The sequence below is a fragment of the Siphateles boraxobius genome, unplaced genomic scaffold (assembly GCF_051911475.1).
Source record: "Siphateles boraxobius isolate OS27281-9 unplaced genomic scaffold, OSU_SipBor_1 3, whole genome shotgun sequence".
Classification (NCBI taxonomy): domain Eukaryota; kingdom Metazoa; phylum Chordata; class Actinopteri; order Cypriniformes; family Leuciscidae; genus Siphateles; species Siphateles boraxobius.
In genome coordinates this window covers 6,970,063-6,997,451 of record NW_027508919.1, presented here as the reverse complement: position 1 = coordinate 6,997,451, position 27,389 = coordinate 6,970,063, and the positions used below count along the sequence as shown (strand labels likewise).

General features: G+C 37.6%; 1 protein-coding gene across 2 annotated transcripts; it reads left to right on the top strand.

The window, feature by feature from the left end:
• The first annotated feature begins 1,564 nt into the window (after nucleotides 1–1,564).
• Nucleotides 1,565–26,947, top strand: nsd1a (nuclear receptor binding SET domain protein 1a). Of its 2 annotated transcripts, none has more exons than XR_013210333.1 (24): nucleotides 1,565–2,219; nucleotides 3,130–4,019; nucleotides 5,585–5,726; nucleotides 6,583–6,755; nucleotides 6,865–8,704; nucleotides 8,788–8,900; nucleotides 10,616–10,802; nucleotides 10,884–10,975; nucleotides 11,087–11,140; nucleotides 13,995–14,043; nucleotides 14,164–14,321; nucleotides 14,509–14,643; nucleotides 15,454–15,577; nucleotides 16,164–16,364; nucleotides 16,488–16,667; nucleotides 17,663–17,819; nucleotides 17,899–18,104; nucleotides 19,492–19,604; nucleotides 19,990–20,259; nucleotides 22,128–22,244; nucleotides 22,333–22,474; nucleotides 22,556–22,662; nucleotides 22,795–23,114; nucleotides 24,196–24,319. XR_013210333.1 is itself a non-coding variant. In XM_077247633.1 (24 exons), the coding sequence occupies exons 2-24, from the start codon at nucleotides 3,147–3,149 to the stop codon at nucleotides 24,873–24,875; spliced, it is 6,315 nt and encodes a 2,104-aa protein (XP_077103748.1). In that variant the 5' UTR covers nucleotides 1,565–2,219; nucleotides 3,130–3,146; the 3' UTR covers nucleotides 24,876–26,947. The 2 variants fall into 2 exon arrangements, 1 of the variants encoding a protein (XP_077103748.1); XM_077247633.1 differs by having other exon boundaries at nucleotides 22,795–22,996; nucleotides 24,196–26,947.
• Nucleotides 26,948–27,389: the final 442 nt, after the last annotated feature.

The following is a 27,389-nucleotide window of genomic DNA, read 5'->3' as shown; positions in this document are numbered from 1 at the left end:
AATTTAATGGAAACAGCAGCCAAATTATGGGTTCTCTCCTACTGTATTTGTTCTGGTTTTAAATCAGTGTCTATACAAACACTGACTGCGGATAAGCTATAACGACCAAATTCTGAAAAAGGGAAAGTTGACAAATTAGTATAGTTTTTTTATTGCAAATATATTGCCACTTCTATATCTACCGTATTTCGTATGGGAAATAGGTCTAAAAAATTGTTACATTTTATCTCATGACACAATAGAGGTTGACTGATGTCTGTGGCAAGCCATTTTAACATTTATTTATGTTGAGAACCCCTCTTTAAAATTGTCAGAAAAAGGGTTAAAGAAGGACACGTGAAACCTCAACATGATGCTTAAACATTTATTTAAATCACAAAACTAGGAAACACGTATCATAACGAAAAGAAAATATTTCTAAGAGAATTACCAAACTATGATAAACACAAACAAACAACAATAAGACACTTTAAAGTATAAGGTCAAAGTGTAAACAAAATAACAATTAAGAAATAAAATAAACAGAAAGAAAAACTTGTTTGCTGGTGAATCTCCTCTCTCATGCCATGCTCCGCTTCAGCGTACTAAGTTGAACACCAACACATACAACCAGACGCAGGTGCACAGGGGCTGACCTAGCAATTAAGACTCAGACAGTGAGAAAAGAAAACAATCATGACGCCGTACGCAAGGAGTAGAAAACGCACTCAAGGCACAGGCCGTAACAATTCCCTCAATCTAACTGCCATCGTTTTCTATGTTAGTAGTACACAGTAGCCTTTTTAAATTACTATTGACTAATCCAGTAACGATATAGGTTACTGTTAATATAATTTTATTTATCATTTTTAATTTATTTTAATTTGAATGGGATATTATTTATTCAATGGATACTAACATTTATTTATTTGCTACTATCCTAATACTGACAACTATTCCATTATAACAGAAATGAATTAGGCAAGGCAAGGCAAGAGACACCATTTTCTATAAATAGCGTAGTAATATTTCTTATCTCACTATTTACTTGCCATATGTTACTTGCCATATGTACTATAAATTAGCCTGGCTAATTTATAGTAATTAAAAATCATACTAGTACAAATGCATACAATTGGTACATGGCTAATAAATAAGCTAATAACAATACCAATAAGTTAAACATAAAAAGGTCATAATGCTGCCTTCATGCTCTATCAGAATTATTATAAGAAGTTTCCTAGTTAAAAAACTGCACATGAACGCCCTCTCAATTCAATATTTGGATGTGATGAGCTCTAATGACTTCAGAAGTGGGAAGTACCAAATATCCGCTGGCTCGTGAAGGCAACAATATAGTTACTAGTAAGTTATAACCTACATGTTAAACCCGCTTGCCATAAATGTCTGACATATTACACTTATGCTTGGCATGGCCTAATTTTCAACCACCCACAAAATGCGCAAATAAAACTGAAAATGAAGCATGCTGGAGCTTGTGTATTTTAATCGAGAACAATAAATTGTGTTTCATATGACTTCGTGTGGTCGGCTACATTACAAAGCACGACCGTCTCTCTAAAATGGAGGAAGTTACGCCTTTGTTAGCACAAGGAAACAAATGGCGTGAGGGTTAAAAAGCAAATGCTCACTGTTGTATCGTTCCATGCACCCAACAAACGCCGCTTCGACTGTGGCAGTATGCATGACGCGTTTTGGACAAAGTTAAACTTGCGTTTGCTTGCACATTGTCCACATGGATTTACTTCTATTGAGAGAGATGTACCTGAGAAATAGTGAATCGGGTTAAGTGGATGTGAATGTATACTGACTGGGGGTTGGGTGTGCTGTGCCGATTGGTCGCTCTCACCAGCACACACACACATACACAGGCAGTCAGTCAGGGCTTGTTTTAACACACACACATATACAACCAGGGGCACTCGGCAAGCGGGGCAAACAATCATGTATTTCAATAGAAATCGTGGCCGCTGAAAAACGTGCTTTCGATGTATTGACGTGGTGCTTCGGGGGAAAGTGACAAGCGCTCAGTTTCAGTCTCGTTTATTTATTCATCTCCATTTTTGATGTTGGAGAGAAATGAGTGCCGAGGCCGGGCCTACTGGTGCAAATGCTGCTGGGATTTTGCAGATCCGCTTTCACAAATTGACCAAAAGTAACGCTACATGCTTGAATTTGAAGGGCTTTCCAGTGATTTTGTCGTGACCGAGTCGTAAATGGTAAGAAACCGGCGATTTCTCTCATGTACCTTCTGTATTTGTTGCGTTTTTTTATCTTACCGTCGTGGGTGACTTTACTGCTGTACGACTGTATGGGAACTGTTGATGCACATGATGATAATGTAACATACATAATTTACCAGTGTTTTCACATTGAAATCGTGGAAGAGGTCATCTTTAAACAGTCCAGTATGGATATATTAAAGTGTCTTCGACATAGCGATTCATGTTGAGTTTTTCAAGCTTTCTTATCTTTGTCTTGATGGATTCTTGAGTAGACGGCCTACGAGGGTTGCGGCTTAAACCCGAGAAGCGACCCTGTTACAAAATCCACTTTAAGATGCTAGCTGTGTTTTGGAAAATGATAGCTGGTTTCTATCCGGTGTAAGATTGTCAGTAGCAGGTCGACCGGCTACCAGGCTCCAATAAACCATCATGACCACCTTAAACTGGCATCTGGTTTATTACTGGTCTGAGGTGGTCTTCCAACTCGCTCCAGCTAACAGCTTCAGCTTTAGCAGGGATATTGCATGTGCATGCTGGTGTTTTGCAATATTACAGTGTTTTTGCTTTTAAGAAATGGCATTAATTTGAAATCATCTTGTTAGGTGCTTAATTGTTTTGAAACAATTGTATAATGCACATCTCAATAGTTTTCTGCGGCCAGTTAAAGACGCACGTCAATTTCGTTTCAAACTTTTGCTTTTTACTCGCGTCCTATTCGCGCTGGACGCGCGAATTGATACAAAATGTTCAAGCGTCCAACTAGTCGCGATAGACGCGAATTTGACGGTCTATTCGCGTTTGTTGTGAACGCAGAAGAAGTTCAGAAAACCCTGAGTTATAATTCTACGGGTAATTTAACTTAAAAACATCTTCTAAAAGCATTTTCCTGTTTATTTTGTTGCAGGATGGAGCCATGACAACATGAATCAGTCCTACAAAGTGACTGGCAGGGATGGCTCGGAGTGTCATGGCAATCCACAGGAGTCCAAGGCACTTGATAGCCGCATCAGCTCCTGTGGACACCAGAGCACAAAGCGACAGGGGGACCAGGGGTCTGCCATGCATTTCTTGAACTCTGGCTACAAGCTCTCCGCATCGCCGTTCGTGTACAATCAGAGAGAATCCACCTCCAACTACAGCCCGCTGAGGAGACTTCAGGACCTGACCACTATGGTGAACCATGCGGACATGAGTTTGCAGGACAAGGATTTTCACGGGCGAAATAAATTGCTCATGCACAATCCCATCGGTGGCAGTGAGTTCGGAATAGGCCTTTACCACACGTCCAATTCGCAAGGAAACACTGACAGGACTACTATTCAGGATTTGGACAAAAATGGTTTCTCACCAGTAAGCTCTGATAGCTTGGAACACTTTCCATCCATCCCAAATGGATTTTTGCATTTTGAGTCAACACTGTTTGACAGTGGGGACAGCAAGGATAATGACGAGGATGTGGATGGTGGAGGAGAAGCGGTCGCAAAGTTTAAAGACGCGTCAAAGAAATGCCGGAAACGAAATCTGGCAAATACAAAGTCTCAAATCAGCCACAGGCTGGACCTAAGTACAAACAAACATGGAAGTTGTAACCTTGTTGCTAAAAATACAGTGAAGTCTGACCCTCCTGCTAGTCACTCGCATTTGCCTGTTGAGGTCATGATGGAGGATTTTGATAGTATGGATGATTATTCAGACAGTGACTGTGATCTACCCAGCACTGGAAATAGTGCTTCAATATTTAACTCTGGTCTCTCTAAAAGACCAAATTCACCTAGTGACTCCCATTCAAATCCTGTAAGATGTTTTTATATTCAGCTGACTTGTCTTGTTGTCTTGATTGTGGTTTTGCCCTAACAGGTGTACAACAAAGATATTTTGTTAAAGAGTTTCCACTTAAGATCATGCTGTTGTTTAGTAAAAGGAAATACATTTATAAATATATGCACCAAAATGAAAATCCTGGGCCAAAACCGAAAATTCAGGATGCAACCGAAGCCAAAAAAAAAAAGAATCAATTAATTAATAAAAGTTATTTAACAATAAACGTTCAAATACCTAAAACTTAGTTGTCAAAACATTTAAATTGCTCATAAGGCAATTTTTATATAAAATAACAGAATTGCTTCTCAGGTTCTTGGTGAAATATAAACATTTAAATGGCAGTAAACTGTAATAACTTGTTTTCATGACAGATTTATTCAAACATATATTGAATAATGAAGACATCACTAGTCGAAATAAAATGAACCTGTAGTGCAGATATTTGGCAAAATGCTCTTCTCTAAATTTACGTGTTTGTGGACAATGAATAGCTGAAATATCGGTGCACCCCTAAATATAGCCTATATGCAGTGAATATTTATACATATTCATACATACTTAGTGGGATCCAAAGGTCTGTAACCGCACTAAAATTTTGATTCTAAATTATATTTAAACCTTGAAATTAACATTAAATTTAAACCTTGAAATTAACACTAAATTCAAATAAATGTTATGCCATTTTTTATGATCATCTCAAATCATGCTGAAGAACATGATCATCAGGTTTTACACAAATATTTGGGGCACCTTGAGGTGCTGCTACTAAACCAAAATAAAGTTAGTTTATAATTGACAAAAAAAAAAAAATTGTATGCAATCAGAAAAATGCTGAATAGAAACAATTCCACTGGTAGTTTTGGACGGCACTGTATGCATTACTTATTTAAATTGAATTAAACTTAATTTGCATACTATTGACACAAATATTTCAGAAAACCCAATGCAACATGGCTGAACCAACTGTGTGAATTTTTGACCAGTAGCACACAGTGGGAGTGTGTAGGTAAAAAACAACAATTTTTTCCAATTATTATTCATTATTTTTGCAATTTTATATTGACTATATATAACTTGACTTCAGCAACACATTTGCTACTTGTAGGCTGAGGTATGTTTATTTATAGTTGGTATTGCCCAGAGTTGTCATAGACAGAAGTCATTTGTATTACCTTCCCTTAAGCTGAACACAGCTGAACCACAAAATTGCATTGAATTGTTGTCTAGTAGCTTAACTTTATTTTTTTCCCCAGCGGAGCAGAGGTGTACTCTAAGGGCTTGTTGGCTGATACTTTTTTTTTACTTTATTTGGCCACGACCTTTGTCACAGTTAAGACAAAGGCCGAGTATGCACTAGACCTGTATTTTACTCATTCGTGTGGGTTGCAGTTAAGTTGTCACCCACAAACTGCTCTTTTTCAAAGGTGAGAGTATCTGAAATGCTAAAAGAGTAGCCTAAACAAACAATTTAAGCAGCCTTGTCTCATGTGATTGATGTTTAATAAATGATGATTGAATTTTTTTTTATTAACCCAAAGTCCAACAGCCCAAAGAAGAAGCAGCTCCCAGGTGTAAAGTACTCTGATGGAGATGTTGTGTGGGCCAAATTCAACCGCAGACCTTGGTGGCCCTGTCATGTAACCACTGACCCACAGATTGAAGTCCACACCAAAATGAAAGGTGATTTATTTAGTAATGATATATTTTGTAAGACTATTCATAGTGAATGCCTAATTTGTTTATAATCTTTCATCCGAAGTGACATTTTGACGACGGGACATGTTATTGACATGATATATGTATTGTTTTTTTTTACACTTTATTTTGAGAAGTTGTTGCAGTGTAATAACACAAATAAGTACAGACTATTAATTAACTACATGCTCTTACTATAGGGATAAGTTTACTTTGGTTTAAGCCCAAAGTATATTTCTGCCGTCCGCATTCCGAGACGGTCCTCGCATTGTCCACTTAACATAATTTTCATCATAAGGAGGGTCCCCACACACTGTCCGCATGCAGCCTAATTTTTGTGTCTGCGTGGACGATGCATGTACAACAGCTCATGTGCGAGTTGAACATTTGAAAACTCAGTCCACTAGATAGTACGCATGCACCGAACATGTCTTTCCGCACTTACTGCCAAAGGAGTATACGGGCCTTTAGGTTTAGTTACTTATAATTATGCATTTTTTACTGTTATTACCACAGTAAGTACATGTAATGTGTCCGTCACCTTAAAATAAAATATTAGCACTTTTTATCCTTTTAATTTAGACTTTCTGCAGACTTTCTGTCTATATCATTAAAACATTAGAATTTATTCCACAAGTATGTTGTAAGACAGACGATAAAAATTGTAAATCTTATTTTCTTTCCACTGTTCAAGAAAATAAATGCTTATTTACTCATTTATATTTCTAATTGGCATGCAACGGAATATTTAGCATTATTACCGCTGAAACCAAAACATCTAGGTTACCTTTTCTCAGAACCCATTGTTGTCATATATTCACAGAATGACATGTTCTTTCAGATCCCAGTCGTCGGCCATGCCGCCTCTATTTTGTCAGGATGTTTGGGGAGATCATAGATCAAGCTTGGGTTCCGGCAAAAGCCACTTTTCCTTTTGAAGGAGGCTATCAGTTTGAAAAACTCCCGGTTTTGAGACGGAGAGGAAGACAGAAGGACAAAGATTACAAATACACGGTAAAGTGTTGCAACTTTTTATGCTATTATATTTTGAACAATGAATAATTATCATTAAATGACATCATTGCCTTTGATAGAAAGTTTACAAGTTTTGTTCGTTCTACAGGTTCCCAAGCGTCTAATGCCATCATGGAAAGCCAGTGTCTTGGAGGCAGAGGCAGCACTGACCAAATGGTTAAATAGTGAACCTCCATTGTCTTTAATTCGTGGTGTGCACATGCCTATTACAGAAGAAAAGTCACCGAAAAGTCCCACTTGTCCAGCATCTGATAGACAGTCCACATCATCAATCTCACTTTTGCCCAATGGACTTGATGCATCCATTAAGAACAGAGGAAAACCTGTCACTGGAAGCAAAAAGAAAGCAACTAAAAAGAATAGCTCAACTGTAAAGTCTCCTGTGAAACTAAATGAGTGCTCTTTATCATCTAAATCAAAATCAAACCCATCATTGGACAACTACAAACCTTCCACAGCTGCTGAATGGCAGAAATCAGACCCCCTAGATAGTCCGTATTCAGATATTGACTCTGTCCCGAGGATTCTGTGCCCCAAACGCTCAGAGGAATTACTGCAGGTAGAGGTGGAAAAAGAATCAAGCACTAAACCTAAAAAAGTACAGCCAAGTAAAAAGACGAAAAAAGCCATTGTGATCAAGCCGGTGAATAAATCAGAGTCTAGTATAAAATGCACAACGAACAGTAAGTTAAAGAAGTCAACGCCCAAAGAAAAAACACTTAGAGCTACGAACTCCAAACAGAAGGAAAGCAGTTCCCCAGGGTCGTCAGATGGGTCTTTCGCCATGCACTCCTTCTATTTGCCTGCCAGCAGTGGCTTAATGTCAAGAGCACTTGCCGCCAGTGAAGAAACCGAGGAGAAAGACTTAAGTCAGGAGCCAAAGTCTCGCTCACCATGTGCTGGCGATGAATGCTCAGAGATTTACAACAAGTGCTCGTCCCCCATTGACCGTTCTGAGTTGTTAAAACAACTATGGGAGGTAAAAACGGAGGCCAGTGAAGAGTCCACAGATGCCTCCATTTCCCACACACCCCCAAACTCAACTCTTATTAAGTTTACCAGAATCCGAAATGAGAAAAATGGCGTTCATAATGGACCTCAACATAAAGGACCCAAGTCAGAGGTTACTGAATCCTCCCTCAATTCCTGTAAAATCAAAAATGAGAGCATGTTCTCGGACACATCATCTTCGTCCATCTCGTCTCCCTCTATCTCTCCCATGGATGCTCTCCAGGATACAAAGGAGCTTTCTTTCAGGTCTCTTGTCAAAGAGGAATGCAGTTCAGGAGAACCTTCGCTCCGTGAGGATTCAAACTACAAATTCAGCACTTTCCTAATGCTCCTGAAGGACTTGCACGATAGCCGGGAGAAGGAAGGGAAACCTTTAACTCTCCCTCCCACATCTCCATCCTCTCTCATCAGGGAAGAACCTTCTCTCATCCCATCTGGAGAAGACGCAACGAATGAGGTGCTTTGTGAAAAGGACTGGAAGGCGGTTGCAGATCAGAACAGTCGGCAGGGAAAGACGTCAACGCCAAAACAGAGCAAGGCCAAGCCAAAATCAGTGGCGAAAAAAGAGACGCAAAAACACGATGATGGGAACAGTTTAGGATCTCCACTAAAGACGCAGAACTCATCAATAGGTTTGGATACACTTGAAAAGGGTTCGACTCTGTTAGGGGAACTTTCCAACTCTCACAATGATGCGGTTCCTGACGTCTGTGGCAAGGGCTCCATCTCCAAGGTTGCTCCTAAAAAGCGATGGCAGACGTTTCAGTCTGGCATTGGGAAAAGCACTAAGCCAAAAAACGATTTGGTTGGTTTGAATCAAGATGTATTGAAGGTGTCCACAGAGATAAATGGAGTCTTCAAAGACAGTCTTCAAGAAACTGCTCATTCTGATAGCCCTGATAAAAAAGATGCTTCAGGTAAATCCTGAAATATTAAGTCTCAAAAGTAAAAAGTCTCATAAATGTTTTATGTTAAATTCAATGAATTATTCTGTTCTCAGAAAACAAAAGACTGAGAAAACCAAGCAAGAGGCTGATTGAATGGAGTGAGGAATATGATCAAATATTTTCCACAAAGAAGAAAACAAAGAAAACCCCTGAATCCTGTAAAACGGTAAGCTAATTCTACAACACGCTGTTTTCTGTTGACCCAATAAACTTCAACCTACATACATTGATCTGTTTTCGGTATTTAAAGGGATAGTTCACCCAAAAATGAATGTTGTGTCATCATATTCGTCCTCATGTCATTTAAAATGATATTTTACTTTTTCCACAGACACAAAAAAAGATTTTTAGGGGTTTTAATATGCTTCTCTTCTCCGTACAAGTAAATGGATACAATAGCTATCAAGCCTCAAAAATGACACAAAAAAAAACTCGCTTTAAAAATCGTAATTTCTCTTACACTTGCAGTCAATTCAAAACATTCAAATGCATGCTAGAGGCAATGATGTTTGGTGCCATTGACTTGTGTGGTGCAACCTGACACCCGAGGTGTCAAGTTTGCAAATGAGATTTGAGAGTTAGGAAGAAGAGTAGGGTGCAATTTAAAATATTAAATGAAAAATGATGAAAATTAAATGAAAAATGAAAAAAATATTAAAATGATGGCATAATAAAATTTTGGCTGAGGTAGGGGTGGGCGATATCTCGATATTTAAAATATATCGAGATATTTTTTAAACACGATATGGATTTTGACATATCATATATATCGATATATTGTTCATATTTAATTCTGATTTCGCCACTTTGCTTGTTTGCCTTCTCTGTGCTGTGCTCGCCCCCGCCTCCTTGTTTTTGTTCGCCCTCCCCTCGCGTGCAGTGTTGCCAACTTAGCACCTTTTTCGCTATTTTAGCGACTTTTCAGACCCCTTTAGCGAATTTTTTTTTCAAAAAAGCGACTAGTGACAAATCTAGCGACTTTTTAGACAAACCTCAGTAACCTCCAGATGTTGCCACTAGTACTGTTCTGCGAGCGCAAGCTCTTGCTTTCTCCCTGCCGTCACTCTCTCTAACTGCGTCTACCTTGTTCAGTGAATGGCTGAGACGAGCAGCAGCACATTCATGTGTTGAGCGCGCGCCAGTTTTTTTGTTTTTCCACGGACTTGTCACTTATCTGCTTCTCTTTTGTTTTATATTTAAAGTTTTGTTTGACCATTTTAATTTCCTTTCTTTTGCTTATTACTTGTAATACTCACTATCACATTGCTTTCACCCAGTTCCCAAACTCTCTCAATTCAGTTAATTTTACACATATAAAAAAATGTAGTCATTCACTATATCATAGCTACTTGTTCTATTGTCTGACAAAAATAATACAGGAAATGAGAACAGCTTTATTGGACATTCGGCGACGGCTATATTATATTACATTAAAATACAGAATGTGAGCATGAATTTAGAGAGAAAACACATTAGGCAGGCAGAAGCACTTTGTTCCTATATGCACTGCCTACCTTGAGTTGAGTTGTTTCATTTTTGAATGAAAAGAAGGCAATATGTATTTTTTCTTCCTTTATTTCACAGTTAAATTATTATTTTTGTATGTCGCAGAAGTACTTTATTCCTACATGAACTGCCTACCTCTTTGCACTTCAATAAAAAAAAGACTGTGGTATTTGGCATATTTGTTTTTGCAGTAGTATTTTTTTTGGGGTTATTTTTCCTGTAAAGATATCGATATATATCGTATATCGAGATCTAGCAAAATATATCGAGATATATTTTTTGCTCCATATCGCCCAGCCCTAGGCTGAGGTATTCCTGAAGTGTGCAAACCGTATTGCTGTAAATGAATAATGTTATTTCATACCTTTCCTGAAGGGATCTTGGATCACTAACACTAATGCTGCACACCCTGCATCAGAACAGATCGAACCTAAAAAACCCTCTGAGCAGGCCACACCAGATGAGCAGAAACAACAACCAGATGGTCTCACGCCACCTTCACAGTTATCGCCATCCTGTGAAGGCACAACGTTAGACAGAGATTCGTGTGAGAAGAAATCTGGTAAGAATGTTTAGTTTAAAACACCTTACTTCACTTTTAACTCAGCTCTATGTATAAACATACTTTATATTGCTCTGGCAGCATCCTCAGATAGAAAGAGGCCACGTAAGCCTGTGCATAAAATTCTAGACTGCACCTTTGAGGGGGATTCTGTAAAGGTCCCAAAGAAAGGGGTGAGTGCTGAATTTGTGGTCTCTGTATTTTTTTAAAAAATTATTACATGTTTTGGGGTCTTTTGCATTTGTGTTTTTTTTTCTTTTCTTCTTTTATCTCTTTCAAATAAGGAGAGTAAACTACACGATAACAGCCAAGATGACTCAGGTGTCAAAGATTTGCAGGTAATGTTTTGGGATAGGCTTTAAAGGGTTCCAAAAATGAAAGGTCTGTCAGTAATTACTTACTCTCATGTTGTTCCAAACCTGTAAGACTTTCGTTCAACTTTGGAACACAAATGAAGATCTTTTTAATTAATTTATATATATATGCAAACAAATACTTACTGGTGACAGATACAACTAAAAACACCAAGGCCAACAAAACATACATAACAACAGCCAACTGTGTGTGTGTGTGTGTGTGTGTCCAAGTGTAACTGGGTGTGTGAGTGGAAGTCTCTTAACAGGAACATCTTACAGATGTACAACAGATGTAATAAAAATAAATAATAATAAATAAATAAAAACATTGATGATGATGATGATGATGATAATAGTAAAAATAACTGGAGGATGAGGAAGATATGATAATATAGTCCTATATGATAATACAATAATTGTAAGAATAGTAATAGTAACAATAATAATAGTAACAATAATAGTAACAACAATAATCAGGAATGAGGGGGACTTTGGAGGATAAGGAATAGGACAAATAATAACAACAATAATAAGGCTATTACTAATATGGTTTTAATTAAATCTGATAGATTTCTGTACTCTTCATTGACTTCTATGGAACTACCACTTTGACACTTCAAAAAGTTCATAAAGAGATCGTAAAACTAATCTGTATGAATTGAGCCGTTTAGTCCAAATTATCTGAAGATTTTATTTAGGCTTTTATTCACATTTAAACATTGATCAGCAAACATAAACAGAAGGGCAACCGAACCTGCTTGACGCGCGAGTACAATCCTCATTTGTCCTTGCCGAAGCTTAAATGTCCTGTGTAACACATGAGAATGAACCACATTGGTTCTCGCCTGTAAAGCGAACATGCTTGAACTTACGTTTACCAGAGATGGGGGACTCGAGTCACATGACTTGACTCGAGTCTGACTCGAATACACTAGAACCGTATTCATACAAGAAGATTAGCTGTACACATAATTACTGGCAAGTGATATCGGACATGACCATCACAACCTCGAACTTCATTCACCACGTCTAAAAGTAAGCTATGGCTTGTTTAACCTGTTTGTTATAGTTAATTTGGAACGTTAAATCTAGAGAGAATAGTAGTGAAAACAGTATGCCTCTTTATACAAAATTATGTTTCAAATGTAGCTTAAGGATGTCAATAGATTAAAATGATAATAATTAATGATGGCATATGTTTTGTATAACGTGCATAAAATCACAAAGACATTTGCCACAGTTTCTTTCAAATCATGCTTTAAAGCCAAATATGTCGCTCTTTCGAATGACGACAAACAACATAAAACACGGCAAAACATCATTAACAGTTTTCTATGTTTCTCTTGAAGCAGGGTCAGATGTTATCAGGGGGTTGGGGGGCAAAATGCCAGTAGAATTAATATGCCCCCAAAATTCAAGATGTGGTGTAAAAAATAGCCCTTGTAGGTCAATGAGTTATTTTTATATTTATAGCATATGATATTAAAAAAATATTTCCAGAATATTGGCACGATTGCAAATGTGATAATGATTTTATACAACAGTTCAGTAAGCAAAGTGGCTTAGTTCCAGAATGAATCTGCAGTTTTGAACGAATCAGTTGAATGAATGAATCAGTTGAATGAATGTTTCTATGACTCGTACATCTAAAACGGTGATTTGGAGTCACCTATTGGTGGTTTTAATTTCATAATTAAAAAAATATAATTTATTATTTTTTTAGCATCAAACTTTTACTATATTCAAATTATTATATTTAAATCATTAATCTCATAACATTATTTATGGTGTTGTAATTGCAGTGTAAATGCATGGTTAGAAAAAAATGGTTAGAACATATTTCTAAAAAATGCCTGTGGAAATCAATTTAAGGGGTCAAATATAATTTCTGCCGGTGATATTCCATAAAAAAAAGCAAAGTTAAACATGAAATTTACTGTAAAACTAATATAATTAATGCATCACACTTGTGAATTTAACTTCAAATGTTTTATCTACAACATTTTATGTATAATTGTTATTATATTAATAATAATTCCAAATTTTGATAATCATAAATACATGCTATAATAAATTATATGAATATTATTAATATTACGATATGAATGTATAAGAAAGGTAATCATTTCTGAAGGAAGAATAAATAAGTTTGAGGCCAATAGAAACTCTACTTTTTTTCTGTTTGGTATTGTAACTTGAGTTCGACTTGACCCTTAGCAGGACTCGACTTGACTTGCCTGAAGTCAACCACTGACTTGACTTAGTTGTGTGTACTGCGACATAGACTTGCTTGAGACTTGATGGTAGGGACTTGAGACTTACTTGTGACTTAAACATGTGTGACTTACTCCCACCTCTGCCTTTTACCACAACTGATGTGTGTGTTGATAAATGTTTACATGTGAATAAAAGTAAATTCAAACTAAATTCAAACTGTTCATCATATGAAGCGACCGTGACTCTTCAGAAAATTTGGAGTAAACCGCTCAATTCATCTGGATTAATTTTACGATCTCTTTATGAACTTTTTGAGGAGTCAAAGTGGTAGTTGGGACAGCGTTAATGGAGGGACAGAAAAATATCTTCATTTGTGTTCCGAATATGAATGAAAATTTGCGTGTTGAGAACGGCATGAGGGTGAGTGATTTTTGGTTGAACTTTCCATTTAAACCGAATATTTTTAATAGTAATTTTAAAAATAAATGTAATTTAGATTGAATGCCTATATTACTAATGTAAATGTAATGTAATTTAGTAATTTAACAAATTTTAAATAGTAATATTATTAATAGTAATTGAGATAATCTGACAAGCAATGATAATTATGTTTTTACAGAAACAAGAAGAGCCTGAACCTACGGTATCAAGTCCTTGTGTTGTATCAGGTTTGTTTTTCATGCGTAACTATATTCTGCCATGTATTTGTTTTATTTTATGGAGAATATTATAAGTTATCCACCATTGTATTTTTGAAAAAATGCAATCAAATTTATTACCATACTCAGCGGCAGCACAAAGCGAGGATGAGATAAGAACATCATCCCCAATCCAGCCGGACACACCCAGTGTCTGCCAGAACCAGCTTGAAGGAGAGCAGTGTAGCCCGTCAAAGCCTCAGGCAAAGGAGCCACACACCGATGGCGAGGACTCCCTGATCTCTGAGGTTATTATTATAAGCCTACAATTATGTATAAATTATGATACATTTTATAATTTTACTAAATTTAAAAATAAATTTACTCGGCCTCGTGTCATTCCAAACCTGTATAAGTTTTTCCACGTTTTATTCAAACTTGATTCGACAACTCTATTTTTAGAGCTATATAACTGTTTTTGTGTTTCATTTTCAGGTTTTTGGAGCAGGACTCAATGACAGTGCTTTTTCAAGCAGAGATTCTTTGTCAGGTGACTTCTCAGGACTGTTGACCAATAGAAAATCAGGGGAGAGAGGTGGAGGCGCATCGTTGAAGGAGAATGTTTGCCAGGTAAAAATATGATATATTACCAATGCTAAATGCAGATAATAATATTAGATTTAGGCAATATAATTTGCCCTCTTTTAGTCCTTTTGCTTTAGGAGCTTGGTCATATATTGATACACACTACCAAGCAAAAGTTTGCTGTTACTAAGAATTTTTTTATTTTTTTTAATTGTTAATTTTATTCAGTAAGTATGCATTAAATGGAAAAAAAATGGTACTGAAGACATTTAAGAATTTGAGCAGTTTGAACTAAAAGGAACTTGCACTGGCATTTCTTAAAATATGTCAATGCCATTGTTTTGTCTCAAGATGCACTCAAGTAATGTTTTTTTTCTTTTCTAGGGAACATTTATAAAAGCTACTTAAATGTGCTAATTAAACTAAGACTGGCTTAATCTAAGCCCTGTCTTATGAAACCAGGCCTATATCTTTCTGTTCATCAAAGATCCTTACAAATAGACACCATATTTGTGATTACCAAATCAGCATATGAGAATGATTTCTTGAGCATCATGCCAATGAAGACTGGAGTAATGACTGCTGAAAATGCAGTTTACAACTTTAATAATTTACAGTTAACAACTTTAAATTGAAAAGTTATTTTAAAGGGCATTTATATTTAATAATGTTACTGTTTTTACTGTATTTTTAAAATGAAATAATATCAAATAAATGCAGCCTTGGTGAGGATAAGAGACATTAAAAACATTTAAAAGCCCTTACCATCCCCAAACTTTTGAATGGTAGTGTATAGCTTAAAAAAAATGATCATAGCTGTTCAGTGTAAAACCTTTTTGGGACTATATGGTGTAGGTATGTGAGAAGACAGGTGAACTGCTCCTCTGTGAGGGGCAGTGCTGTGGTGCCTTCCATCTGCAGTGCATTGGCCTCACGGAGACACCTAAAGGCCGGTTTATCTGCCAAGAGTGTAAGACGGGTGAGTGACCACCACTTAACACATGATCTATCTTGTGTCAGTTCCAAAATTTACTCCTTCAAATTATGATATTGCAATCGATTCATGAGGCAGTCAGTCCTCAAGTGTCCAGGTGCATAAAAAAAAGTGCAGTTCAATAACGATTACACAGTGAACACATTAAAGTCAGCATGAAACAGAAGTTTCCATAGTTTTTTCTTCCCTGTTGTGACATATGCCTGAGTTAAACGTTTTCTTGAACAAGAAAAATGTAGGGAGGGACTTGGTTTTGACCATCGGGATTTGGTTGGATGTTTGTGGTTTGCTATTGCTGTGATCTCATGTGAGTGACAGGTGACACCCTCACGCTAGTGAAGATGTCATCAGAGGAGATGTTGCTCAATGAGGGAGGGGAACTTATTCTGATTAAAGATTTACGAGGGCACATCAATAAAAAAAAATTATGTGCATGGATAAACAAATAAATAAATACTGCAGTATTCTGTAAAGAAAAATGAGAATTGTCAATTTCAAAAGTTTTGATTTCATTGTGACTTTAAGAGTTGTAACATTCTGATTTGCATGTCTGTGTCTTTCCTTCCTGTAGGTGTGCACACATGTTTTGTGTGTAAAAAGCCTGACAAGGAGGTCAGGAGGTGTATGATCCCTGTGTGTGGGAAGTTTTATCACATGGAATGCATACTGAAACATTCCCCCACCATCGCTCAGAACCGCGGCTTCCGCTGCTCCCTCCACGTCTGTCTGTCCTGCTACATCACCAACCCCGCCAACCCTGGTATCTCCAAAGGTACCCTTCATTCAGCTATTACATATGCAAAGATTAAAAACTCACTGACTTAAAGGAATAAAATCTCTTGTTTCAAATATAACAAAAGCATATGTTCGTGATCATAACTTGCCTATCTCACAGGCCGTTTGACCCGCTGTGTGCGCTGCCCTGTGGCCTACCATGCCAATGACTACTGTATGGCTGCTGGCAGTGTTCCGTTGGCCAATAACAGCTTTCTGTGCCCCAATCACTTCACTCCACGCAAAGGGTGCAAAAATCATGAACACATTAACGTCAGCTGGTGTTTTGTGTGTTCTGAAGGTACGTATATCACTCTTCACTATTCTCTCTCTATCAGTGGTGCTTAAAGCTGCATTCTGTAACTTTTTTGGGTTAAAAATTATCCACAATAAATTTGAGCAAGTACATAACCAGCCAGTGTTCAAAACTATCTGCTTGCCTTAGCTCGATTCAAAACGGTAAGCTTGTAATAATGTTTTTAATTCCAGTGGTACTGCTGGATTTCCACGGAAAATTCGAGCTGTAGTACACATAAAGAAGGTGTCTCGACTAGTAGCCTATGTTGCGTGTGAGGACGTTGGAGGTGGAGATTTATGGCTTTTTCTCACAGCCTTTTCTTTTCTCTCATTAAACTTATCAATTTGATGGCGGATCCAGAAAGGTTCAAACGACAATCACCAGTGACAACTGGAGATTCACCCATTGTAAAATGCAAAAGACTTTGGACTTCGGAGTGGCTACAGAAAAAAAGAGACTGCAACCGGGCCCATGCGAAAACAAGGATAATATCGGAAGGGCATTATATGTAGTCACGCAATGCTAATGTTGTTAACATTAAAAATTTGAGAACAAAGTAGGCCTATAATTTGCACTGATTGACGTGATATAAGCAAACGTTAGATTTAATCAGCACAATTTACAGCAATGTTTTTTTCCCCTTAGTTGGTCAGAACAAAAGTGGATGTTTCTTACTTTTCAGATGACATTTTCCAGTGAAAATTCTTATGTTGGTCATACTTCCAAAAAGTAGAATCTGTGATTCCGAATGACAGTATCCACACCGGCGCGGCGACTGACAGCCGCACATTCTCCTCATAACATTAAATTCATCCGCGCTGTGCCGTGCCGAGTCACAACCCACTAAAGTTGATAATTCCGCGAATAATTGCAATTGCAGATTTCGAACAGAGATGGCGACAGAGAGGAAAAACTACGGACTGCAGCTTTAACAAGACTTACAATATTTACCTGACTGGTGATTAAACGGTCAAAAAAATGGGCCCTTGCTTCTTTAGGAGGAAGTCTGCTTTGCTGTGAATCTTGCCCTGCTGCCTTTCACCGTGAGTGTCTGAACATTGACATGCCACAGGGAAGCTGGTTCTGTAATGACTGTCGAGCAGGAAAGAAACCCCATTACAAGGACATTCTGTGGGTGAAAGTGGGCCGCTTCAGGTTTGTGTGTGTTTCACTAATCTTTCCTCTAAAAATTATAGTGCAAAATGTATGATATTTACTGATGCATTTGTGCCAGGTGGTGGCCTGCTGAAGTGACTCAACCGAAAAACGTTCCTGAGAACATCCACCGTATGAGGCATGAGGTGGGGGAGTTTCCTGTACACTTCTTTGGCTCCAAAGACTATGTGTGGACATATCAGGCTCGCTGTTTTCCCTACATGGAAGGGGATGCCAACAATAAGGAAAAAATGGGAAAGGGTACAGATGCCATCTATAAGAAAGGTAGTTTTACGTTCTAACAATTATCTAACACAATGTCCTATTTAAGTCACATGTTTTGTCTGTCCACACTAAACATGAAACTGCTAATGATTCCACACCATCATAGCCAGTCGAAACATATTTGATGTCTAAAATGTTTGAAAGGGATTTTGGACCAATAAGAGATATGACATAGGTTTGGACAAAAACGTGACGTGGATCTTTTTGTAATGTGGAAGAAATCGGTCTTGTTATCTTATGATAAGTCACTATAGAAGTGTAAATATTCAAAGTTGTATGCTACCATATGGTGTTGAGCATGCCAGTTGATTATATTTTAAAGGGGTCATGACATGAGAAATCTAATTTTCCTTGATCTTTTGACAATAAGTGGTCTTTGTACCATTATAACACCAAGTTTCAACGTCTTCCATTATTTAAAAAAAAACATTTATGTAATCAAGCTCCAAAAGTAGCTTGTTTTGATGGTAATTTTGTGGGATCTGAGACATCACACAGACAAATAAATCTGCATATGACTGCCTCTAAAGCAAGACATCGACAAATTATTTTAAACCATTGCACCATAGGCCCCGCCCACAGGAATTCAGATGCTTAACGGCTGACATCAAGTCTGCACCGGATGCAAGCGTCGGGCCAAAAGCAAATAGAACCCATTATAATCACAGAAAATGTCTACACTGGATATAATATCAACCTAATTTTTCAAAGCAGATGTAAGCTATTTTCTGTGAATTGCAGTATCAAGCAGCATAACAAGATTTTTTTGTACAGCTAAAAATAACTGGAAGCAGATGACACCGGAAGCCAGACACATTAAATTTACAAATGGCCCGCCCACTCTTGCTTGAAAAATATGGTGGATACAGATGCCCATTCAATTTCTGATGTACTCTATGCGCTTGAGTCTATCGACAACAGGACAAAAGGAAGAGTGAAAGAACGTTCACTTCAACAAGTCCTGTTTAAACAGCTTGTTTGCATCTCTGTGGATGCTTTATTTGTAATGCGTGGCGGATTGTATCGGAGGATTATATGTTTGTTTGGATACTTTTCCCTATGCAATGATGTTAGTCAATCATAACAGTGGCCGTTTATTGACACGTCTTAAAAGAGACGCCCCTCAAAAATGGTTAATTTCAGACAGAGGGTCAGAATGAGGGTTAAAAAGAATATTTTCTCTGCGTATATATATATATATATATATATGTATAATTATTATTATTTATTTTTTTTGTGGAAAAAAACATTAACATTATGAGTGAACCTTAAGAAAGAGTAAAATACAGTCATTTTACAGTCACATGTTATGATCGATTTAAAATGGGGATTCCTTCGATATTGAGAGAAAATTGGTTTAAAGAATTTTCTTTTTTGTTTTTCTTAGCTTTAAATGAAGCAGCCGAAAGATTCAGGGAACTGCTAGCAGAGAAAGAGATGAGACAGCTTCAAGAAGACAGAAAGAACGACAAGAAACCTCCTCCGTACAGACACATTAAGGTAACGACAGTAATGAATTAAATTAAATAATTAATTTGTCAACAGAACTTTTTGGTATTTAATCAAGTTTTGATTATTTACTCTTATGTCGTTCCTAACCCAAATGCTGTTATTTTTGTCTTTGGAACAAAAATTTGACTTTTTAAAAACTATATATGTAGCTCTTTTCCATAAATCAACAGTTTCTTGATGACAAAAAGGAGCATAAAGTCCATATTACTCAAATTTTCTTTTTGTGTTGAATGTAAAAAAAAACATTTGAATGGCATAAAGGTGAAAGTGAACTATTCCTTTAAGACATATTTTTCTTTTTAATATAATTTATAATGCTCCCCTCTCAGATAGTAGCACTGATCTCATGTACACTGATCGATTTTTCGCTCAGGTGAACAGACCAATAGGGAAGGTGCAAATAATCACAGCAGATCAGTCAGAGATACCACGCTGCAACTGCAAAGGTTCAGACGAAAACCCGTGCGGCATTGACTCGGAGTGCATCAATCGCATGCTGTTGTACGAGTGTCATCCTCAAGTGTGTCCAGCGGGGGAGGGTTGTCAGAACCAGTGCTTCACCAAACGGCAATACACCGAAGTGGAGATCTTCAGGACACTGTCACGTGGGTGGGGTTTACGCAGTGTGTCTGACATCAAGAAGGTGCGCATTTTCTACTTGCTTTTTAAAAAAAATTAAGTTGCGAAAGTTTTTTCTTCCATATTGTGATGTATATCCAAGTGAAACGGCACATTACATTGTTGGTGTGAATGAATAGGCTTGGACTTGGTGCTGGTAACCCAATGCACAGGACAATGGGAACTCCAGGATAAAAATATTCATGATTCTGAAGCTGAAAATACAGAATTATTTTAGACTAAGATGCTTGCACTCTGTCACTGACATATGATATATTTAAAGGGTAAGTTCGGCGTTTTACAAGTAAAGCCCTGTTTTAAGATCGTTTCTGATGAAATCAAACGGTTAAGATTAAAATTTGGACACATGCTGCTGTCCCGAGAATTTTAGGATTTTGTGTTAGCACCCCCCCACCTATACAATGGTTTCATAGGGGCACTGGAACAATCATTCATATAAACGCATTAAACTTCAGTTTACAAAGACGTGAAACTCACCGAGTGGTCTGGGGTGTTCACTGATATGCTCACGCAAAAATCGCTGCAAAAGACGCTTTCCAACAGGTGTTTTACCATTCGTTGTAAAACTGTGGACCTATTTTTCCAACGCCTCACAACCAGACATTCTTCCAAAAACTACGATAAAACCTGTTGGAAAGCTTCTTTTGCAGCGATTTTTTGTGAGCATATCAGTGAACACCCCAGACCACTCGGTGAGTTTCACGTCTTTGTAAACTAAAGTTTAATGCGTTTAAATGAATGATTGTTCCAGTGCCCCTATGAAACCATTGTATAGGTGGGGGGGTGCTAACACAAAAACCCAAAACTCTCAGGACAGCAGCATGTGTCCAAATTTTAATCTTAACTGTTCGATTTCATCAGAAACGATCTTAAAACAGGGCTTTACTTGTAAAACGCCGAACTTACCCTTTAAAATCTTATGTGAATGACAGGTCATCCTGCCCTTGGGGTCGGGAATTGACCAAAAATCTATGCACCTCTTGATCGAAATAACATCACAAAATTTATTTCCATCGAGAGGTTCATCAATTTTTGGTCAAGATCTTGTATTGACAATGCAAGAGTCCAGCACTCTGTAAAGTCTACTCCTGCACATCCCAAAGACTTTCAATGAATTTAAAGTCTGAACTCAGAGGTGCCAATTCATGTGTGAAAATGATTCTTCATGCTCCCGCCCAACCATTCTTTCACAATTTGAGCCTGATGAATATTGGCTTTATCATCCTGGAATATGGCTATGATGTGTCGTCCTACATGTTTGTTTAAGAAATGAAAAGCTACACTCTCAGTCAATTCAGGTTTGAAGAATTGTTGCCAAACTGTTTTTATATAAATATAAATGTGTGTATAATATTATCTGGATAAGCTCTGACGTCACCCAAATCCGCTGTTGAAAATAAATCATCTACCTAACATCCACTATGATTTTCTCAGATTTTCTCTGATTTAGACATCCGCACATGATTGTCACATTGCAATTATTCTAATTCTCTAACTCTCCCTTCAAAACTCAAATTGGAATGTCACCGTTTCCATCACTGCAACTTCCCAAGCACACACAAGAAATGCAAGCAAAGGCTGGATATAGGCTTTATAAGTTTGTCATATACAGAGCTTTACAGTCGTTACATATCGCATACCTAGCATTTGATTGATCCCTGGTTTTCCCCGAAGAGATATACGTAGTTGTTGAAAACTATAGTAAAAGAGTGAGTTTTAAAAAGAGTGTTACTGTAAAATAAGTTCCGCGGATATTACGGCGATCCGCGCATCACTTATGTGCATGTATATATTATTGTTATATTTTTTACATTAATTATTTGTGCACATTATGTCTCACTTCCCCATTTAATTACATAATTTCACCAATAGGGAGCTTTTGTGAATGAGTATGTTGGAGAGGTCATTGACGAAGAGGAGTGTCGAGCCAGGATCAAACACGCACAGGAAAACGACATCTGTAACTTCTACATGCTCACACTGGATAAGGTCAGTCACCTGGGTCGATTCTCAATCTTCCTGATAACATGTTCTCCTCTTAACTTGACACCGGACTGTGTTCTCCACGTACGTGCAGGATCGCATCATAGATGCCGGGCCGAAAGGAAACCAAGCTCGTTTTATGAACCACAGCTGCCAGCCGAACTGTGAGACACAGAAGTGGACGGTGAATGGAGACACCAGGGTCGGACTGTTTGCGTTAGAGGACATTCCTACAGGTGTGTTGAAATCTGAAGTAGATAATATGGTTCTAGAAAGTGGGTGAATGCATATTTAATAGGTTTGGCGGCTGTTCTCAGGTGTTGAACTCACTTTCAACTATAATTTGGAGTGTCTGGGCAACGGGAAGACGGTGTGTAAATGTGGGGCATCTAACTGCAGCGGATTCCTTGGTGTCAGACCAAAGGTATGGCATTCTGCATTGATTATAAATCTGTTTTTAAAGGAATATTCAGGATTAAAGTTGAGGCCCTTTTTGTATGTTGTACTTCATTATTTACCTATTCCATCAAACTCCATGTGACAACTTTCTCTTCAGAATCAGCCCACATCTGACGACAAGGCACGGAAACTGAAGAAGAAGGTTGCTGTGAAGCGCAAGAGTCAGTTGGCGGTCACCAAGGAGCGAGAGGATGAATGTTTCTTCTGTGGTGATGGAGGACAGATTGTGTCTTGTAAGAAGCCCGGCTGTCCTAAGGTCTATCATGCCGACTGTTTGAATCTGTCCAAGAGACCTGCAGGTGAGTGACTCATTTTCAAACAGCACGAGTCTCTTGTATCTAACTTGTTTAACTTGTTTCATTGTCTTATGTTGTTATATCTTGCTCTGAAGTTTGATTATGATGCTTTTCATTCATGGTAGGCTCCCTTTTTTCTTCCTTGCGTTGATATGTTTTGGGTGAAAAAAATGATGAGAAATAGATGAAATCCTTTACTTTACACTACTGTTCAAATGTCTGGGGTCAGTAAGCTCTTGAAAGAAGTCTCTTATGCTCACCAAGGCTGGATTTATTTGTTTAAAAATAGTAAAAACAGTAAAAACAGTGTTATTGTGTTATTATATTTTAAAATAACTGTTTTCGATTTTATATGTTATAAAATGTAATTTACAGTGATGCAAAGCTGAATTTTCAGCATCATTAATCCAGTCTTCAGTGTCACATGATCCTTCAGAAATAATTTGAATATGCTGCTCAAGAAACATTTCTTTTTATTATTAATGTTGTGCTGTTGAATATTTTTGTGGAAGCCGTAATACATTTTTCAGAATTCTTTGATGAATGAAAGTAAATTTCATTTATTTGAAATGGAGCACTGATATTTTTATCAGTTTAGTGTGTCTTTGCTGAATATGAGTCTTATTTTATTTTTTTATCTTACTGACCCCAAATGGTAGTGTGTTGCTGCTTGCTATTACTAGTTTGTGAAAAGAGGTAGTATGCAGATTTATTTATTTCTATGGCTATGGCTGTCAAGAGTAAAATATGTATAATTAAACTCCTGGTTTCTGACCAGTCTTTATAAATAAGTATTAAACATTTAAATGTTTAAATAAATTGTTAACATGCTTGATATGTAAAAATGTGAACCCTAAAATATATATTTTGTAAAATCTGCTTTTTTCTTTCTTTATAATTTTCTACGCACCTCTTTGTGGCACCCCTGGGCCGCAGTTTAAAGATTAAATATGACTTAACATTTGTTTTGTTTTTAAACAAACAGAAAACGAAAATTTACAAACTGGAATGTTTCAAAATTATTTTTAGCACTTAGAAGGAATTTTCTTGCTTTTGTAATGCCAAATAATGGAAAAACTCTTCCACTATTGGCTATTTAGTCACTATTTATAAATTTACATCTGAGACTGGCTGAATCAGCTTTTGAGGATTTTATTCAAGTTGAAATAATGATTGAATCTGCCTCATATTAATTTTTTTAGGCCGTTGGGAGTGTCCGTGGCATCAGTGTAACGAGTGCGGGAGGGAGGCAGCGTCCTACTGTGAGATGTGTCCCAACTCCTTCTGCAAACAGCACCGTGAGGGAATGCTGTTCATATCCAAACTGGATGGCAAGCTGTCTTGCAGCGAGCACGACCCGTGTGGTCCCGATCCCCTTGAACCGGGCGAGATTCGAGAGTATGTGCCCGGTACGCGCATCCTACCCCCACTTCCCAATATGGCGGCATCCGGCAGGATACCCCAGCCTGCCCTACCGCCTGCTGCTCCGCTCTTCATTCCGGCCCCAAACAGACCCGCGTTCCAAGCCCAAAGAGACCCATATGCAGACGAGGTAGTGGAAAATGTGGTTTTGCCACCCTCTTCCCCTTCTAAGGACATCAAGGAGGAAGATATGAGCGATGAAGGCGAGGTGGTGGAAGGAGTGATCGGGGATGAGGGAGAAGATGAAGGCCTTGAGGTTGTGGATGATGATGATGATGATGAAGAAATGGACTATGGAGAGATGGGATTTGAGGAAGATGATGAAGAGGAGGTGGTCCGAGGCGACTTTGAGGAGTTTGAATATGTGGATGATGACTTTGAAGGCACTGAGGACTTAGGGGAGGTAGAGGAGGATGACCAGGAATCATCATGGGATGAGTCTGTTGAAGGAGAAAAGTGAGCCCTCCTGCATTTTTGCTAGACATCCATCTCACAAACACAAACTCAGCGGGTGACCTGCAGGGAAAGTCAGCTGCCATTCTTTCAGTCGATGCCCAGCTAAATGCGAAGCAACTTTTGAGAAAGATGGACATGTGCAACATTCTTAAGCCTTCTTAACCCAAGTCCTCTTGGAAAAGTCCATAAAGAGGGTTGGACCTGGTGCTGTGGGACTGTGGCTTCACAGTCCTTTTGTTGGTATATAGTGTCTGGTGCTCTTTTGTGCTTTTTTTTTATTTTTACATTTTCCTCCTCGACTTGTTTACATTCTCTGATCCTAAACAGAAGGATGACCTCACGGGGGTTAAAATGGGGGCACCACAAACCATATTATTGTGTCTTGAAATCTGTCATGCATAGATTTTGATTACACTTCATTGACCAACCAATTTGTTTTTTTTAAGAACATGTCTGATAATTTCTTAAAAAGAAAACACAGACCCCCCAAAGCAGCAGACCCTCCATTGTGTGACTACAATGACATAGCCACATCATCAGGCTTTATGCTCCACGGGTCATGGTGCTTGAAATTATTTCTTCAGGTCTGTCTGTTAGTATCGCCAAGGGGCTACATGAGAATGAGTAATAGGAGTCCTAGTACATCGTTTCAGCTGATTTGTGAATAATAAAAAAAGTGCTACTGTCAAAAAAGGACAAAGTGTGACATACCCAGCAACAACCTGCTTGATTTCAGTCATGCACTTGTTGCATTTTTGTGTTTTTGTGAAACCTGTCTTTTTTTTATTTTATTAAGTCTAGAGAAGTGTTTGTATCAGCTTTCATTCTCCATGCTTGTGGCCTTTGAGTCTTTATTCTTTTAGGGAAGATGAGCTTGTACTTCTTAGATGAGATGGATGTTACACAAGGCCTATCTGTACTTCCCCTAGTTACTTAAATTCTACCACAGTCTCAAAATACTGGTCAAAAAATCTTCAGATGCCTCATTGCGGTATCCATTTAGATTCGAATGTCACAGAAATTCTCCTCCCACGTTGTTACAAATTTGCGGGTCATGATCTGCTCTATATAATCATGTTTGTATGTGTCTGGTAAACTTTTAAAGGTGCCTCTGAATGTTTTGCACTCTTTCAGACATCAGGAGAAATCTCAAAGCGTCCATTATAATCCGTATAGCCCGTAACTTTTTTTTTTTTTTTTGCCATTTAATAATTCCAAGCTAAAAGCTCATTCAACATTCTCTGTAGATCTGCCTGATGAAACTTATTTTGGAAGTTCATTGTGGCTGCTTGGTTGTCCTTCATTGAAAATCAAGTAAGCTATCATATATGCATTAATGTTTGAGGGATGCAAATGACCCTTAAAAATGCATATTTTGACAAATAAATGCCATCTTTCCCCTTATGATATTCTCATACTGGAACCCATTTTTGTTTCCAGTAGTCATATCATGGTTCTACTTTTGCAACAGTATGATTTAGGATTATAAATTATTGAAATTTCTCTCACCATCACTTTATTCTCAAAAATTATGAAAGCACCTTTTGTTTGCTATATCATTGTGCACCAGGTACAATCCCTGATTGAAAAACTGCCTCATATAATGAAGTAATGTTTGTATTAACAGAACATGTTTGGAAAAGGAGATATGTTCCAGTGGATTATGTTTCAATGCCTTTAGGCCTTACACTCATTTCTGGTTCTATAGCTCTTTTTTGCAACTTAAGCATGCAGATGCTTTTTTTAAAAAGCTTTTTTTTAAATCTTCATCATCGTCATCATTGACCTTTGTACTTCTGTTTTCTTAGCTCTGTGTTACTTTCAAAGTCATGCTTTTGTCTCTGTATTTATGGACCTTGTATAATCTTTTTCACTCATTTTTGTTTCTTGTATGTTTGCAAAATCTGCTGCTGTGTTTCAGCACTGTACCCCCTTGATACCATGAAGAGGACGAAATGCAGATGACCGTTTCCTGAGGACATTTGGGCAAAAAGATTGCTGCCATGTTAGAGACCCATGATTTTGTACTGTACCTTGTGCATAATAAATATTATAAGTAAAATTTTACAATAGACACCAGTTTGCCATGTTTCTTTTAATCAACTGTCCTTATTAGGTATACAGGTCCTTCTCAAAAAATTAGCATATTGTGATAAAGTTCATTATTTTCCCTAATGTAATGATAAAAATTAAACTTTCATATATTTTAGATTCATTGCACACCAACTGAAATATTTCAGGTCTTTTGTTTTAATACTGATGATTTTGGCATACAGCTCATGAAAACCCAAAAATCCTATCTCAAAAAATTAGCATATTTCATCCGACCAAATAAAAGACGTGTTTTAATACAAAAAAAGTCAACCTTCAAATAATTATGTTCAGTTATGCACTCAATACTTGGTCAGGAATCCTTTTACAGAAATGACTGCTTTAATGCGGCGTGGCATGGAGGCAATCAGCCTGTGGCACTGCTGAGGTGTTATGGAGGCCCAGGATGCTTCGATAGCGGCCTTAA